Source organism: Aulonocara stuartgranti, assembly GCF_965226115.1.
Source record: "Aulonocara stuartgranti genome assembly, chromosome: 19".
Classification (NCBI taxonomy): Eukaryota; Metazoa; Chordata; class Actinopteri; order Cichliformes; family Cichlidae; genus Aulonocara; species Aulonocara stuartgranti.
This window is the reverse complement of record NC_138955.1, coordinates 31,280,854-31,298,583: the sequence shown is the minus strand read 5'-3', so window position 1 is coordinate 31,298,583 and position 17,730 is coordinate 31,280,854. Positions and strand designations below refer to the sequence as shown.

At 40.8% G+C, this 17,730-nt stretch overlaps 1 protein-coding gene across 1 annotated transcript; it reads right to left on the bottom strand.

Moving 5' to 3' along the window:
• Positions 1-1,671: 1,671 nt before the first annotated feature.
• Positions 1,672-7,662, bottom strand: osr1 (odd-skipped related transcription factor 1). Its single transcript, XM_082515360.1, has 3 exons — positions 7,407-7,662; positions 3,629-4,333; positions 1,672-2,205 (listed from the first exon to the last, which is right to left on the bottom strand). The coding sequence occupies exons 2-3, from the start codon at positions 4,303-4,305 to the stop codon at positions 2,073-2,075; spliced, it is 810 nt and encodes a 269-aa protein (XP_082371486.1). The 5' UTR covers positions 4,306-4,333; positions 7,407-7,662; the 3' UTR covers positions 1,672-2,072.
• Between the last annotated feature and the right edge of the window lie 10,068 nt (positions 7,663-17,730).

The following is a 17,730-nucleotide window of genomic DNA, read 5'->3' as shown; positions in this document are numbered from 1 at the left end:
GAATTTGTGGTGAATCTCATCCATGCCCAGGGACCCAAAAACTCAGGACTTGTTTAACTACATCAGTGACCTCACCTCCAGTAATGGACAAGTCTTCCCCCCAGCTCCAGATTCTGCAGACGTCTTGTGTATTGTATGTATGCGCTCAACATGTTGTATTTTTGTGGAAATTTTGTCCTAAAAAATGCACATTGAAAATAATGACGTCAACATCAAGTGATGATGAGCTGGTCCTGATGTTTCTAAACAAGAAAAAAAGAAACTGAGGTTCTGGGTTCATTCATTCACCCATCCATTCCTGCAGCACAAGGGAGAATTTCATGGTTTCTAGGAGTTGAATCTGTGTCACTACTACCATGCTCGTATATATTTCAGGGGTGCAGTTTGAGCTCCTGTTGACAGAGTTGGCACAACATCTGAGGAGGCAGAGAAATAATTTCAGAGAGTTTATTGACCTGGAGCAGTGTTTAGCAGTCTGTCTGAGGTAAAATAGTAGTATTTTATTATTTCCATATCACTGTATATTCAGCATGAGTGCGTGTTTTTATCTACAAGCACACTTGTTGCCAAAAGCAGTGGTTGATTGGTCAGAACTGGTTATTCAGATCCAAAAACACGAGCTTGGTTAAAAAATTTTCTTTTGAAAATTCCTCCAGCAAAATCATGTTGTTGGTGTGAAAAAATTTTAACACACAAAATATTTGCATAGATGTTACGCATCTGGTGTGGAAAAGCCTTAACTGAAAGTCTTGCTCGATGGTCTCACCAAACTCCCACACAGAAGTTTTTGCTTCATCTACTGCCAAAGCCAAGTCCTCTTGGCCTGCCAGCTGCCTCTGGAAACCCGCAGATTAACCAAGCTCAACGGGTATCCTCCTTCAGGCTCTGGTGTCCACCATCTGGTCCAGGAATTACCACTAGCACCAATGACCTTCCAGCTGAAACCCCCTCTATTGTCGAGGCCACAACAGCTTCCTCAATAGTAAATGCACAGAATATGGTCCACTCTGACTCAGTGCCCACAGCCTCTTTCAGAATGCTACGGTGTCTGCATTTGGGTACACTGAGCTTCTAGTAACTAATTTCCTTCTGCCACATGATCCAGTTCACCACTCGGTGGTGATTAGTTGGCAGCTCCGTTCTTTTCACCCATGTCCAGGACATACAGCTACAGATCTGATGGTATGATTACAAAATCAATCGTCAGTCTCAACATGTGGATATTTAAGTCTTCAGTAGGACAATGAAGTTCCCAGATAGAGCACCTCCAGCATCCAAGATAGCTGTTTACTCAAGATTCATTCCCTAACCTCAAGGCAAAGTGACAATGACTTCCATGTTGGGCAGAAGATGAAGCTTATCTACATGTTCAAATTTCTAGATGGAATCTGTAATGAAAGCGATGTTTGCAGGTGGATAAATGCTTTCATCAAACAGATCATCTTTAAGTACACACTATTTTTGAGTTTTGTGCATATATTCACTTTTAATAATAATATACACTGTACTGTAAATGAGACCTCTCATTACTCATTACTGTCATTTTCATTGTTGTGAGTTTCGAACCATGGTGGATTGATCTAAATGTAGCTTCTTGTGACCATCTTAACTAACTTCTTAACAAATAGAATATTATTTGACTTCACACAAACTTGCACACGTGGCCATCAATTTACGCTAAAATGTTTATTTAAAATGATTATTCATTTTGAAAATAAATTTAAGACATCAAGAGATAAATGTAAATAATCAGGTTAAAGTGCAAAAATATGTTTTGATATAATATTTCTGTAAAAAAATAGCATGGGAATGTGATATTCAACGGGAGATAAATTTGTTTCTACACATCCACTGGTTTCTCTTCCAAGTCAGGCTTGATAAGTAAGTATACATTTATCCACTACTCCGTTATTTCAGTAAGAAATGGTTGGTGAAATGTTTCTTTCTTAAACATTATCTTAAGTTCTGAGATCAAAGTCTTGGGGGGGGGGGGGGGGGGGGGGTTGTTTTGGGGTTTTTTTACTCATGTTTTCTTTGGTCTTCGTTCAGTGCCCTGGTCCCTGTTGAGTGAATCACTTGATCTTGGCTGGCTTCAGTTCCTTGATCTGCATGTGTAATGTTTTGTGGACGGCCAGAGTCCTGGACTGACAGAAGCCCTTTCCACACTCCTGACATTTAAAGGGCTTTTCTTTAGAATGGATGTACCTGCAGAGGGGAACACAACACTCCAGCAAGTCAGTGTTTACCAAAAAATTATGTCAAATTTCAGATCATTATTTAAAAGGCAATAATTGTCTGGTTTTATCATCCTTTCATTATTACCCAGCAAGAAAAAGCACACAGGCTTAGTTTACAGACAGTCTTCAAGTGATTAACAAGATTTATGGAGCCTGTGTACTCATTAAAAGTGCCATTATCACAATCTGACTTTTTAGCTTAAGGCTTATAGCTTATCTGCTTAAAAGGAGTTTCAGCAGCTTTTGTGAAGTTGTCTGATGTATTACAAATGTAATGCAATGCACAGAAGTCAGTGATATTCACTGACTACTGTGCACGAACACAACCACAAACTTTAGTTAGAAGACTTTAGTTTAGAAGAAGAATTGTGTAGATATGAGATGTTTTTGTTCATCCAGACAAAGATTGTTAGGATTAGCATGTTCTTTGCATAGTGGCAGTGAAAATACTAAACTTAGCACAAAAAGTTATGGAAATTTGTGTTTGGTCTATTATTTCTTTGTTGTAACAATGCTTAAATTTTATATCGTTGTAAAACGGTTTTATTTGCCAGTTCTTCACCGCCAATGCCAAACAGCTTATTCTGCTTCTGACTCTTCTGGTACCAGGTGCTGACAATCAGGTGCCATTGGTGTGATATAGGACAGCTTCAACCTAATGTTCCACAAAACCAAGTGGCAGCATTATTTGGAGTGAGGCAGTAAAGGCAGCCTTGGCCAAGTTTCGCATAAAGAAGATTGTCAAAGACAGGCCACTAAGTGGGCATCTCAAGAAGTAAATACCACAAGAAGACAGTTTTCTCATCCTATCAGCACTTAGGAACCATAGGTAGTCTTCTACAGTCTACAGTCAATATGGGCAACGGCTCTGTCCCTAGAAAACACGCAGTCCATCTCCTGTATCACAGGGCTGCCAAGAGGCCTGCTATGAGAACTCTTCACCATGGTGTCGGCAACATCAGGAACCTAGAACTTGAACATGTGGAGGTACATTATGTTCAGTGATGAGTTCAGATTCTGCCTATGGCAGCTGGCTCTCAGGGTAGCACAATAAGCTGTTTGGCATTGGCAGAGAAGGTTTGGCAAGTTTTTCATGGACACAACCCACATTCTCAACTTTGCTGCTCAACCCACAAATGCATTTTGCTTACAAATGTGGCCCCATTTAAAGGGAAATAACGTGGCTTTCCAGTGGTAAACGATTTATTACCAAGAAACATGTTACATGTTACAACAAAGAAATAATTGACCAAACACAAACTTCCTTACCTGTTGCGTTAACTTTATGAATAGAAAAACTGGGATTTATGTTAATGTGAACAAAACTTGAGTGGAAACTAATTCCATTGTGTTGAACTGGTTTGATAAAGTTGGATAAACCAGCATCTCACCTGTGGTCCCTGAGGTGATCCTGTCTCCTGAAGGCCTTGTGACAGATATCACATGTATATGGCCTCTCATCTGTGTGTGTCCTCTCGTGGATCAAAAGGTTGTAGGATTTGGTAAAATGTCGGGCACAGAACTTGCAGACAAATTCTTTCTTGGTCTTTGAAGGCAGTCGGCCTCGACTAGACTTGCGCTCTGGTGAAGTAAGTTTGGTCACATCAAGCATGCATCCCAGGCTGGCTGCGGTCAGGTGTGGAGATGATGCCTGCGCCGCAGAAGCACTAGCGCTCACTGTCATGCTCAGGTCCTCCACCTCTAACTGATCCTCTTTGGTTGCTGCTGCTGCCAGGTTGGCAAAGTCAAAGCGAGGCTTGTTTTTGAAGGTCTGTAGCAACCCTGCCGAGTCTTGCTTAGGTGGCAGAAGGTGAGGGAAAATGGGGATGGATGCCATACAGGAAATCTGGGAAGGAAGCTTAGAGATGGTGCAGCGGGGCAGGGCAAAAGCTGGGTACCCCAGGGTCCACTGGTGAAGGTGGACGGCATGCAGGGCGCTAAAGCTGTAGATGCTGTGAAAATGATCTGCAGGCAGCTGAAGACCTGTTGAACTCTGGATGAGGGAACAGTTGGCCAACTGAAGTGATGGGTGGAGAGGAACTGGTGCTGGCAGAGTCTTGCTCCCCATGTCTGCTAAATCAAATCCAGCAGGCTGTCTAATTGAGACAAAAAAATATCAGCTGATGAAAATATCAAACTTCAACTGAGCTACAGTTGTTTCTTTATAAACATTTATTTATTAAATTCATCAAATAAAAAATCTGTTAATAAAAAGAAATGATTAAAAAAAAGAATGTACTTGAATGTAATGCAAAGAGCATAAATTATTGGCCAAAAATTTGTTGGCTAAAGTACATCATAGTTTTCAGAATACATTTCACCAAAAACATCAAAGAAAAAAGGAAAATAATAACAAAAGTTCATTGTAAAACCAGTGTTAGTATGCACACACACACACACACACACACACACACACACTGAAAGCTCATGCACATGTGGTTGGGTGTTTCTTGTTACCTTCCCAGGTACATGCCTGGGGGTGTTGAGGGCAAGGAAACAGAATGACAGCATTCAACCAGAGAAATACCTGTGAGCTATTAAATCAGGTTTGATCAGCTGGAATAACAATAGACAATAATGCATCTTTGTCTGAGGCAGACGCTGATGGACACAAGCCATTGGAACTTCAAGTCCCATTGTCTGAATGAACAAAACCCACAAACCACTCCTCACCTCTTCGTCTCAAACTGCTTGTTTAAATAAGGCTCTTTTACCCAAGTGCCTTTCACTTAGATTTGAATTTTTACAAATATGTATAGTTTGGATATTTTTCACTTCACTATAAGTTTTGTGTCGCTACAGTAACTGTAGTAGTTACAATTACAGTTACTACCATAAATATACAATGTTTCAAACTGAATATTTAATTCCAAAAATGAAAACTAACCAAAAGATATTATTTTGATACATACAAAGTTAATCAGCTGTTATTAGTGGTTAAAAACCATTAACACATTGGTCAACAACATCAAAATGCTGCTTACTCATGAAATGCTGCTTACTTCATTTGTAACAATACGCATTAGCATTTTTTGATATTTAATCATTCAGTCTTTGCATTCAACAACAACACTTACATCGTACAATATACTGTATCATCAAATATTAACGTTTAAAATCCTAAAAATTTGAAAGTCAGATCAACATTAACAGTTATCATTATGTTCTTTGAATGCTCATTACTCACATATTAATGCTAGAGCAATGTATCACAAATGAGGATTTGTGTGAAATATATTTGAATCACTGTTATTTGGAGAAAAATAGAATTTGGCTGTAATAAGGACAACACATTTGTTTTAGAAATATGCATGAAGGATCATTTGTAAAAAGCCAGACAACCTTTGCATTTCATTATATATCTAGAATGAACTTTTTGAGTCTGCATAGTTTGTTTTATAGTTTATAATTATTGGCCATTTTCAGTCCAGTGGTTGGAAATAGCAGTTGTGCAGTTTATAATAAAGAAGCTAAATGCAAACTTGACAGATGAATAAATTTAAATAAAAATATAGAAAGCCTTAACTGCAAACCTGAAGCTACTCATCCAGGTAGTTGCAGTGAGGACCAGTGAAGCTCAAACAGCCCCCTGGGGTCTGCTCCTTTCTGATCATGTAGCAGAAGTAATTGATTTTTACATAGGAGGTAATTAGAGAAGATACATGCTATGCTGCTAAGCCTTTCCACACCTTTAACCCTTGCTGTCTGCATATCACAAGATTCCAATCTAAACACCCACCAGCCTGATTCAGCCCCTCAGGGGTCTCTGTTGTGAACATTGGAATTTCACATTTACCTATTTAAGAAGAATAACTAGTTAGTAGTATTACACATGCCAAAGAAAAGAGACTTTACAAAACAGATTTTTAATAGATGAATGAATAGACGAATTAACAGACATATAAAGAAACAAACATATATTGTGAAATAGTCACAAATTAATACTAATACTAACTGCTGTGAAACTTCCTTGTTCTTTTACTAATAGTAATGTTATGAAGCTCGTTGATTTTAAATGCAGCTCAAAATGTATAAAGTATATTTCTTATGAACTATGCAAAATATTAAACTTTCTATTTCAAATGTGAGTAACATTGTCCAAAACCGAAGCACTGAAGTAATAAAAACGTGTTAATTTAAGTAAAGAAACAGGTTTATTTTTACAATGCAGTGTAGATTACAAACCTAATATTTTTATTTTTACCTCAGTGGAATATCTAAGACTTGTTATGGTCTGGAAACTGATATGTAATCTAGACTTTCAGGCCCTCACTGCTTGTTGTGCTGTGTTTGCACAGCGTACGCAGACCTCAGAACAGTCATTTCTCACAGTGATGCTGTATTTGCTGCTTTATTTAGACAATGTTTGGGCTCTAAGGTCATTTAGTGGATAATGAAATGTCAATTAAAAAAAAAACATACTGTTTTGGCCGTCACTCTTTCCACAGACCAATTATGCAACGCATATACTGTACATTTCCTGACCCAGGTGACCGTGAGCAGTATCAGTTATTAGTTAGTTGCCATCATAGCCCTGAGAATGCACCCATTTCATCTTTAAGAAAATAGGTTCACTTTGTTTCCTTTTTCTTTGTGTAATTATGTGCTAATGTTTGCTAAAATTTTATCTGTGCACTTCCTTCGTTACTTCTTTATTTACAGGCAAAGATAATCAATAAAAACAACCTGCACTACTAACAGAATTAAAAATAAACTTGCGAGTCTCGATGCATATATTGTACATATTGTATTCAAATTAAGATTTATTTTATTGTAATAGGCAAAGGTATAACAAATTGCATGACTGAAGTGGAAACAATTGTTTTTAGGGCACCACAAATGTAAGTTTTTAAGAGCAAACTGTGTTTTTATCTATTGGCATTAATTTGTAAAATATGTGTTATAAATTAGGCTATATTTAATGCAAAAATAAGTGTTTTTTGAAAATGGGCAATAATGACAATGGCAACTTAGATGACTCGAAATAATTATTGGAAAAACAGAAAATGAGCAATGACATGACATTTTAAACAATGTTTGCAATAACTGTAGGCTAATTTAATTTTTAATTTAAAAAAATGAATGTGAAACTTTTTTTCCATTCAGCATCTGGATGGTCATTATCGTTTTTATGTTTAATTAAAACAACAACGTGAAACAAAGACTTACCAATGAAATAAAAAGTTGTGAAAAGCTGTCCTTGCGTCACAACCTTATGCGGCCTTGTTTTATCGGTCTGGATGCGTCACTGGTATGGTCGCATGTGCCTCCGTGCTCCTGTTTTCCTCCAGTGTGACTTCAGTGACGAGGCTGAGCTGAACAGGAGGCGCGCTGTGGTGGTGTACTTGTTATGCTGAGACGCTTATTCCAACTGCCTCTTTATTGCAGCGCAGCCTCCGACACCTAGGCACGTCACACAAGCATGCCCATATACAACGCAGCAGGCAAAGAACATTGCTAGTATATATCGATCACTGAACAGTTCCTGTAGGTGTGTTTCACGTTAGTGCGCCATCGGCATGGCTATGTGGAGCGTGCATAACACATTTCATAGATAATTAAATTAAAAGTGTAGTCAAACTTCCAGTGAACAAAATCTGCCACCTGGTGGCAAATGCTTTTGCAAAAAAAAAAAAAAAACACACCATAAAAGTGGATTTATGAGGAAGGAAAAACTGAAATTTGCATAAAGCTGAATATCTTGGCATAGTATTTCATAAGAAATGGTTACATGTCATGGATAGATAAATAACAAACTTCCTACTTCCTACTTTCAGAAAGAAAGTAGATTAACCACTGTATGAACCAATCTGCTGTGTCCTTGTAGAGCTGGAAAGACTTTGTTTTTTAAAACAGATTTTCAAAAATATAACTGGCTTAATGTTGCCATGGGCATCGATAATGTTTTATTAATTCAGGCTTTCGTGTTGTTTGGGGTCCTAGTTGGTGCTGGGTTCAAACAGAAGGAGATGGTTAGAGAAAAGCAGAAAGAAGACAAAACATAATGAAATTAGAGCTATCTTTCTCTTGTTGTCACTGTCTGTAATCTTGATAATTTATTTTATTTTTTAAATGGATGTAACGGTCTAATGGCACTAAACTTCATGTATTTTAACACTTGTGTTGAGTCATAGCCAGGGGGTCTATACAAATGTGTAATTTCATGACTATATGAAACAATACTGGGAGGTTGTTTACGGAGACCAAAACACTGTTGACTCATTGTGGAAGTATTTGTGGTTAAAGCTGCTTTTGATTTGTGCAGATTTAACACTGCGTGCAGGTGCCCTTGTGTGCGTTCCCAAACACATGTACATTTTCAGGCTGGCTGTAGCTCAAGAGGTAGATCGAGTCTACTAATTGGGAGGCTGCTGGCTGCTCTAGTCTGCAAAGTATCGGGCAAGAACCAGAAGTTGCACTCCAATGCATCCATTGTAATATGAATGTGTGTGAATGACAGAAAAAAAACTTCTTGCATGAGTGGGTGAATGAGATATATGAAGTGCTTTGAGTGCTGCAGTAGGGTAGAAAAGTGCTATTTCTGTCACAGTTAAATTTCAGGGTTATCAGTCAATCCAGTTATCCAGGATTTATTTTACCTGCTTTGGTGCAAATGAAAGTGACAACTATACTAAGCATTTTGTCCTATTAATGTCAGCATTAACTGTGGGGTTATTCACTGTTAAAGTAACTTGCTCCAGAGCAGGTTAAGTTTAGAAATCAACAGCCATGAAGTCAGCACCTATTGACCAATCAGTTCCCCAGGGTCACAGTTCCTGGAAGATACCTCAAACCTCAGTGCACAGATGTTAAAAGGGTTTTTCAGTGGTTTCTAATGCTTTTGTGTTTTGTGATAACCATCAGTAACAAATATAAAATATTTTCCTTGATTTTTTTTCCCCTTTCAGGTGCACACAATGTTATTTTTCTATGAGCATAGTGACTTTACATCAACTGTGCACATAGTCTAAGCCTACATTTAAATTCTGCTTTTACACTTATTATTTTCTTCCTTTCAGACCGTTAGACACCAGTTTCTTTACTGACTTCAGATGAGTTTATTAATCTTGTCAAGAAAAACAAAGATATCTTATTTTGAACTCACTTTGTAGCACATGGACAAGGTGCAACGGAGAAACAACAACAAGACAACCACAAAAAGGGCATGAATTTGTACATGGAGGCCACAGACCACAGACTCTTTCCTTATTGCTTCTGATCTGACTTTATTTTTCTCTAGTTTTACTTTTTGCTAGCATCTTTGTCCCTAGCATGTGCGGTATGTTCTCCATATTCAGGTTGCACAAATAATCTGTAGTGTAAAGAAGATTCCAGGAAATAGGCAGTTATGTGAGGAGAGTTAGACAGAGCTCCACAGCAGGACCAGGATCTGCTCCTTTGTGTGAGAAAGAACAGGAGGAACAATGCAAGATTCCTACAAAATGACTTCGACCAGTCGAGTCATGTGCCTGCGTCAGACCAAACTGCCAGAAACAGATTTAATGACAGTTGCATGAGGACTTGACATCCTGTAGTGGTAAATTTGCACATTTGTCATTTTTGTTTAATTAGTTTATTTGTTGAATAGGGACGATGTACATGAATAAACATTGCTGTAAATGCACCAGAGTTAGCAACAGGCAAATTTAGTCACTTTTAGATCTTAAAAGAAATGGTAAATGGTAAATGGCCTGTATTTATATAGCGCTTTACTAGTCCCTAAGGATCCCAAAGCGCTTTACACAACCAGTCATCCACCCATTCACACACAGGTGATGGCAGCTACGTTGTAGCCACAGCCACCCTGGGGCGCACTGACAGAGGCGAGGCTGCTGGACACTGGCGCCACCGGGCCCTCTGACCACCACCAGTAGGCAACGGGTGAAGTGTCTTGCCCAAGGACAACGACCGAGACTGTCCAAGCCGGGGCTCGAACCGGCAACCTAAAAACAATATACAATAGCAACATTTTAAAAACAAAAGGTAGAAAAAAGAGAAAAGGTAAAGAAGACATTAGAAAACCCATACCAAAGGAAAGCAATATGGCACTAGGAGAATAAAACCAAATCAATATTGACAAATTATACTACAAACTTTCTTTCAACTGACTTTTGAAAATATTATATGCAGTGGTGTTCTGTCAGGACAAGCAAGGTTTTATCAAATCTAGAAATAGACATAAATTAAAATGTACCAAAGAAAGGTCATCTCTGCTGGCATACAGCTCCTCACCTGTCAATTAGTAGTTGCATTAAGCCTTTACATTACTGCCATCTTGTGGCCATTGTCGCTGAAAGCAGTGCTTACTTCAGTCTCAGAGAAAACTGTAGTCCTCTCTGTCTCTGACGGAGCGTCCATCTCCCATCAGGACTGATTGGAGCAGGGCAAGCGAGAGAGGCCAGCAGCTTGCTTCTGGTGGTTTGGCACATTGTTAATAACCCGCTGGTCTGTGACTGGAAACATATGCTTTGTAAGCTTCATTTAATGTATAACTTTTCGACATAGATTTTTTGTTTCAAATAAAACAAAATAATTGCGATGGCACATACTGCTCCAATAAGCTGAGAGGGTATTACAACAAGTTAAATTTTAAAGTTTAAACAAGTATTATCATGTATTATCTGTATACGCAGTCACATTGTGACACCTAAGTTTACTAGCTGGGACCACATCCTCAGTAACGATGAGCGATGAAGGATGAGGAACTGTGAACTGGTGCTGCGGTTTGGGGAAGGCTTCGAAGGGGACTGGAGACAGCTCCCGGGCCGGGCAGATCCCCATGTACTAACTAGAAGTGAATGAAGGAAAGGAAGAGAGGAGAAGAGGAGAAGAGAAGGAAAAAGGGGGGAAGGGGGGACATGAAAATGAGAACAGCATTTCTCAGCTTGAGGCCAGAAGGGGTGTGAATGAGGAGTGGTCCCGCTCCTGAAATTCAGATGATATCTCCACTTGATTAAGTCAATAGTAATCTGGTCATCTGTCAGAGATCATAAATCATCAGTGTGCTGTAAGAAGAAAATGGACAGATTATACAGATGTGCAGTACTGCTTCAATTCAGTTCAATTTGGTTTTATTTATACAGCGCCAAATCACAACAACAGGCGCAGAAACAGAAAAACTCCCTTTTAACAGGAAGAAACCTCCGGCAGAACCAGGCTCAGGGAGGGGCGGGGCCATCTGCTGCGAGAAAAGGGGGTGAGAAAAGGAGGACAGGATAAAGACATGCTGTGGAAGAGAGACAGAGATTAATAACAAGTATGATTCAGCAGAGAGGTCTGTTAAGTGAGTGAGAAAGGTGACTGGAAAGGAAAAACTCAATGCATCATGGGAATCCCCCGGCAGCCTACGTCTATTGCAGCATAACTAAGGGAGGATTCAGGGTCACCTGGTCCAGCCCTAACTATATGCTTTAGCAAAAAGGAAAGTTTGAAGCCTAATCTTGAAAGTAGAGATAGTGTCTGTCTCCTGAATCCAAACTGGAAGCTGGTTCCACAGAAGAGGGGCCTGAAAACTGAAGGCTCTGCCTCCCATTCTACTTTTAAATACTCTAGGAACAACAAGTAGGCCTGCAGAGCGAGAGCGAAGTGCCCTAATAGGGTGATATGGTACTACAAGGTCATTAAGATAAGATGGGGCCTGATTATTTAAGACCTTGTATGTGAGGAGCAGGATTTTGAATTCAATTCTGGATTTAACAGGAAGCCAATGAAGGGAAGCCAAAACAGGAGAAATCTGCTCTCTCTTTCTAGTCCCTGTCAGGACTCTTGCTGCAGCATTTTGGATTAGCTGAAGGCTTTTCCCTGGTCAAAAATGACTCCAAAGTTCCTCACAGTGTTACTGGAGGCCAAGGTAATGCCATCCAGAGGAAGAATCTGGTTAGATACCATATTTCTAAGCTTTTCAGGGCCGAGTACAATAACCTCAGTTTTATCTGAATTAAGAAGCAGAAAGTTAGCGGCCATCCAGGTCTTTATGTCTTTAAGACATTCCTGCAGTTTAACTCATTGGTGTGTGTTATCTGGCTTCATGGACAGATAGAGCTGGGTGTCATCTGCATAGCAGTGAAAATGTATGCTATGTCTTCTAATGATGCTGCCTAAGGGAAGCATGTATAATGTATTGATCCAAGATGGCGCCGGTGCGTGTGGCTTGCCGTCTATCACTGCCAGTGTTATGTTTGTTTGTTTTGATTTTATTGACTATTGTAATAAATGCCAAATCTCTCTTGGTGTATGATCGCCTAACCCTACTGGATCTCCGACCTTCTGTCAAAGGCTGGGCAAAGTGGAACCAAGCTGAACATAAAACTTTGCCCCCGCTAATATCGGAGATCCCGGCTCACCTGTGCCGTGTTCCAGATCCACCACTCCGGCAAAAGTGCCGTCGCCGGGGTCGAAGGGCTGGCTTCCTGGTGAAGCTGAAAGCTTCTTTAAGGTATTCTCTTAAGCCCTTGTCCAGAAAACAAGGAGTGGTGCCAAACTTCTGTTTCTCTCGGCGATCGTTGGAACCTGTCTGTGCCTGGCTGGTACCTGTCATCGGCCTAGATGGGATGTCCCGAAAACCCTGCTCTCCTCGCCCCCGCCGACGTGGTGTGAATCTGCAGAACCTGCGGCCTCTGTGTCGGGCTTCTAGGATGGCTAGCGACGGGGATCCGCTGCTTACCGCCAGGATTGGCCTGGTAAATGCTAGGTCCCTAGCGAACAAAACGTTTATCCTGAAGGATTTTTTTCACATCCCGAGGACTGGATTTTCTTTGTGTGTGCGAGACGTGGCTGAGCGCCGGTGAGTGCAGCATCTTCTCGGATCTTCTACCCGGCGATTGCTGCTATTTTAATTCCCCACGTATGCTGGGCCGAGGAGGAGGAATAGCTACGATCTTTAAAAGTCATTTTAAATGTAAGCAGCTATCAACCCCGTCATTCACCAGCTTTGAACTGTCTGTGTTTGAGCTGGGCTGCTCTCACACAGTGTTGTGTGCGGTGGTTTACCGGCCTCCAAAATACAATAAGGACTTTGTGAGTGACTTTGCTGACTTCTTGGCTGAATTCATGCCAAAATATGATCGTGTTCTTATTGCTGGGGATTTTAATATTCACGTGTGTTGTCCTGACATGCCCATGGCGAAGGGCTTTTTAAACCTTATTGATTTGTTTAATCTGGTGCAATGTGTGACAGGTCCCACACATGAACGTGGACGCACGCTTGATCTTGTTTTATCTCATGGTTTTTCTGTTTTTAACATAGAGATTTGTGATGCTGTGTTTTCTGACCACAGTCCTGTGATGTTTGAAGTTCCTCTTGCCTGTGCCTCAGTTAAAACTCGCGCTGCTGCTCAGCGCTGTCGTGTTTTTAACTCCTCCACTGCTGAACACTTTTCAACAGTCTTTGACCAGATCTGTAAGATCCCGGATTTTTTATGCAGCCAGACTGAGGAACTGAGCTCATGGTTTTATTCTACCTGTCGGACTGCTTTGGACACTGTGGCTCCATTAAAATCCAGACTGCCTAAAACTAAATCTGAGCCCTGGCTGAACGACTTGACCCGAGCTGTCAGACGCGACTGCCGTCGAGCTGAGCGCAAGTGGAAAAAGGACAAACTACAAGTGTCATTCCAGATGCTGAAGGACTGTTGGCGTCGATATCAAAGAACTGTAAAAGATGCCAAAAGAAAACACTTATCTGACATTATTTTGTCAAACTGCCACAACCCACGTGTTTTATTTAATACTATTAACTCTGTTCTTAATGCACCATATACTGACTGTATTGAGCCCTCATCAGAAGCCTGTGAAAAATTTTTACACTTTTTTATCGAGAAGGTCTCCTCCACAAGGGCTCAAATCTCTCCTCATGCTCACGACCTCTCAGTCTCTGTTTCCTGCTCTGCTGTCTTTGACAGGTTTGAGCCTGTGACTCTATCCTTTTTAAAGGAGACTGTTGGTCATCTTAAGCCTGCAGGGTCTCCAAATGATGCTGTCCCTCCTCGACTTTTAAAAGAGGTGTTACCTACAGTTGGTCCTTTGGTGCTTGAGCTGGTAAACCATAGTCTGATGTCAGGTGTTGTCCCTAAAGATTTTAAACATGCAGTAGTCAAACCCCTGATTAAAAAACCTGCTCTTGATCCTATGGTTCTTGCAAATTACAGGCCTATCTCCAAACTACCTTTTCTTTCCAAAATTCTTGAAAAGGTAGTTTACAGCCAAATAATGGCCTTCCTGGAAAAGCAAAATGTTTTAGAGGTTTTCCAATCTGGTTTTAAACCCTTTCATAGCACTGAATCAGCCCTTTTAAAAGTTTTTAATGACATATTTTTAGCGACTGATGCTGGGGACTGTGTTGTTCTTGTGCTTTTAGATTTGACAGCTGCGTTTGATACCGTGGATCATGCCATTTTATTCTCTCGTTTGGAGCACTGGGTGGGCATTAGGGGCACAGCACTGGAGTGGTTCAGGTCCTACTTGACGGGGCGAACTTTTTGTGTCAGCCTTGGTGACTATGCGTCGTCCTCCGCTCCCCTCTTGTGTGGTGTCCCACAGGGCTCAGTTCTAGGCCCCCTCCTCTTCTCTTTATATCTGCTTCCTCTTGGTTCTGTACTGAGAAAGCACGGCATTGCTTTCCACTTTTATGCTGATGACTGTCAGATCTATGTCCCTCTAAAGAAAAAAGGCAGATACCTTACACAGCCATTACTTCAGTGTCTCGATGACATTAAGGCTTGGATGTCTGTTAACTTTTTAAAATTCAATGATAAAAAGACAGAGGTGATGGTTTTTGGCAGCCCCACTGAGACCCCCAATGTGTATGTAGATTCCCTGGCACAGTATGTTAAGCCAACTGTCACAAACCTGGGGGTCAAAGTGGACTGTGATCTAAAGTTTGATAATCAAATTAAGGCAGTGGTAAAATCTAGCTTCTTTCACCTCAGGCAGCTGGCAAAAATAAAGCCAATTCTTTCACGGCAGCACTTTGAGACAGTGATCCACGCCTTTGTTAGCACTCGGCTGGATTACTGTAATGCACTTTATATAGGGGTCAGTGCATTATATATTAGTCATCTACAGAGGGTGCAAAATGCCGCAGCTCGTCTTTTAACTGGCACTCGAAAGTTTGAGCACATTTCCCCTGTTTTAGCTTCACTTCACTGGCTGCCCATTTCTTTTAGGATTCATTTTAAAATTCTTTTATTTACTTTTAAAGCTCTCCATGGCCTAGCTCCATCTTATCTCTCTGAGCTGCTACAGCCTTATACACCCACCCGCTCTCTCAGGTCAGCTGATCAGCTGCTCCTGAAGATACCCAGGACTGGGCGTAAACTTAGAGGAGATCGTGCTTTTGCTGTAGCAGCTCCCAAACGGTGGAACGAGCTTCCTTTAGAGATTAGACAGGCCACTTCTTTATCTGTTTTTAAGTCACTCTTGAAAACCCACCTCTTTACCTTGGCCTTTGACACCACGTGAGATGTTGGTTTTTTATTTTTATTTTAGTTGTTTTTAGGTGATTCGATGCTGTTTTATCTTGTTTTTGCTTTAACATAGGGCTGTTTTAATTTTATGTCTTATGTGTTTTATTTATTTAATTTGCTGTTTTTTGTTATTCTATTGTTTTAACTTATTTTCTGTACAGCACTTTGTTCCTGTGCTGGGTATTTTAAAGTGCTTTATAAATAAAATTGGATTGGATTGGATTGGAATGTAAACAGAATTGGTCCTAGCACTGAACCCTGTGGAACTCCATAATTAACCTCAGTGTGTGAAGAGGACTCTCCATTTACATGCACAAACTGGAGTCTATTAGATAGATATGATGCAAACCACTGCAGTGCAGTACCTGTAATACCTACAGCATGTTCTAATCACTCTAATAGGATATTATGGTCGACAGTATCGAACGCTGCACTGAGGTCTAGCAGGACAAGCACAGAGATGAGTCCACTGTCAGAGGCCATAAGAAGATCATTTGTAACCTTCACTAAAGCTGTTTCTGTGCTGTGATGAGCTCTGAAACCTGACTGAAACTCTTCAAATAAACCTCTGCAGATGATCTGTTAGCTGTTTGACAACTACTCTTTCAATGATGTTTGATATGAAAGGAAGGTTGGAGATTGGCCTATAATTAGCTAAGACTGCTGGGTCTAGAGATGCTTTTTGAGTAAATGTTTAACTACAGCCAGCTTGAAGGCCTGCATAGCCGATTATTAGAGATAGGTTGATCATATTTAAGATCGAATAAGACTCCAACTGACTTTCCAGTTATATACATTAGCCAGATACATAGGCTGGGCTGGATGGTTCCCTGGCCTAAGATGGGTGATGGGTGTATGTGGCGGGGTGTGGTGAGTGGCTTGGCTGCAGGGTGGATTGCGCAGTGAGTTAAGGGGACAGTTCCAGGGGAGTTTGCTTAACGTGGCTGGTGGTTGTTGTCATGCCCATCCCTTATTTCAGTAGTGTGCCAGGACCTCGAGGTGTGTGGAGTTGGTGAAATGACGGCAAGCTGACTAGACATAGAGGACTGGAAAGAATCAGCCTGAGGGATCTTGACAATGTAAATAAAGCAAACTCACATTGTGAACACAAACATTGTGTGGTGTGTGGGGTCCCCAAGAGCACTTGGGATGCCTGTAGCTCAGTGATTAGAGCAGTGCATCCACAGCTCACAAGGTTGGTGGTTTGATCGCTGGCTGCTCCGGTCTGCAGGCTGGGCAACCCAAAGTTACTTTCTGATGCATTTATCAGACCACAATGGTGTGTGATTGGTAGATAGAAAACACTTAAGCATAGAAGAAACAGGTTGTGTGAATCAGGCATGTTGTATAAAGTGCTTTGAGTCCTCCATGAGAGATAAAAAGTGTTAAGACCATTTTCAGTTACTCATCGTGTTACATGCCCGTTTATTTTGTGGTTTTACAGAGCTAAGGAGTTAGGGATAGCACTCGTCTGTAATCTCACAGTTTGTGGTTCGATACCTGGCTGCTCTTCGATACATCCATCAGAGTGTGAGAATGGGCGACCGTGGCTCAGGGGGTTGGGAAGTGCATCTGTAACCGGAAGGTTGCCGGTTTGTTCCCTGGGCTCTCTGTCCTGGTCGTTGTGTCCTTGGGCAAGACTTCACCTACCGCCTACTGGTGTTGGCCAGAGGGGCCGATGGCGCGATATGGCAGCCTCACTTCTGCCGCAGGGCAGCTGTAGCTACAACTGTAGCTGCCTCCACCAGTGTGTAAATGTGAGAGTGAATAAATAGTGGAATTGTAAAGCACTTTGGGTGCCTTGAAAAGCGCTATATAAATGCAATCCATTAATGTTAGAAAGCACTTAGGTAGAGCATGGGAAAAAACAACTTGTGTGAATGAGGTACACTGTGATTTCAGAATCAGAATCAGAATCAGAATACTTTATTGATCCCTGGGGGAAATTATTTTTTGTTACAGTGCTCCATTTTAAACCAACATTAAGACAAGACAGACAATACACTAACTAAGAATAGTACAATATATAC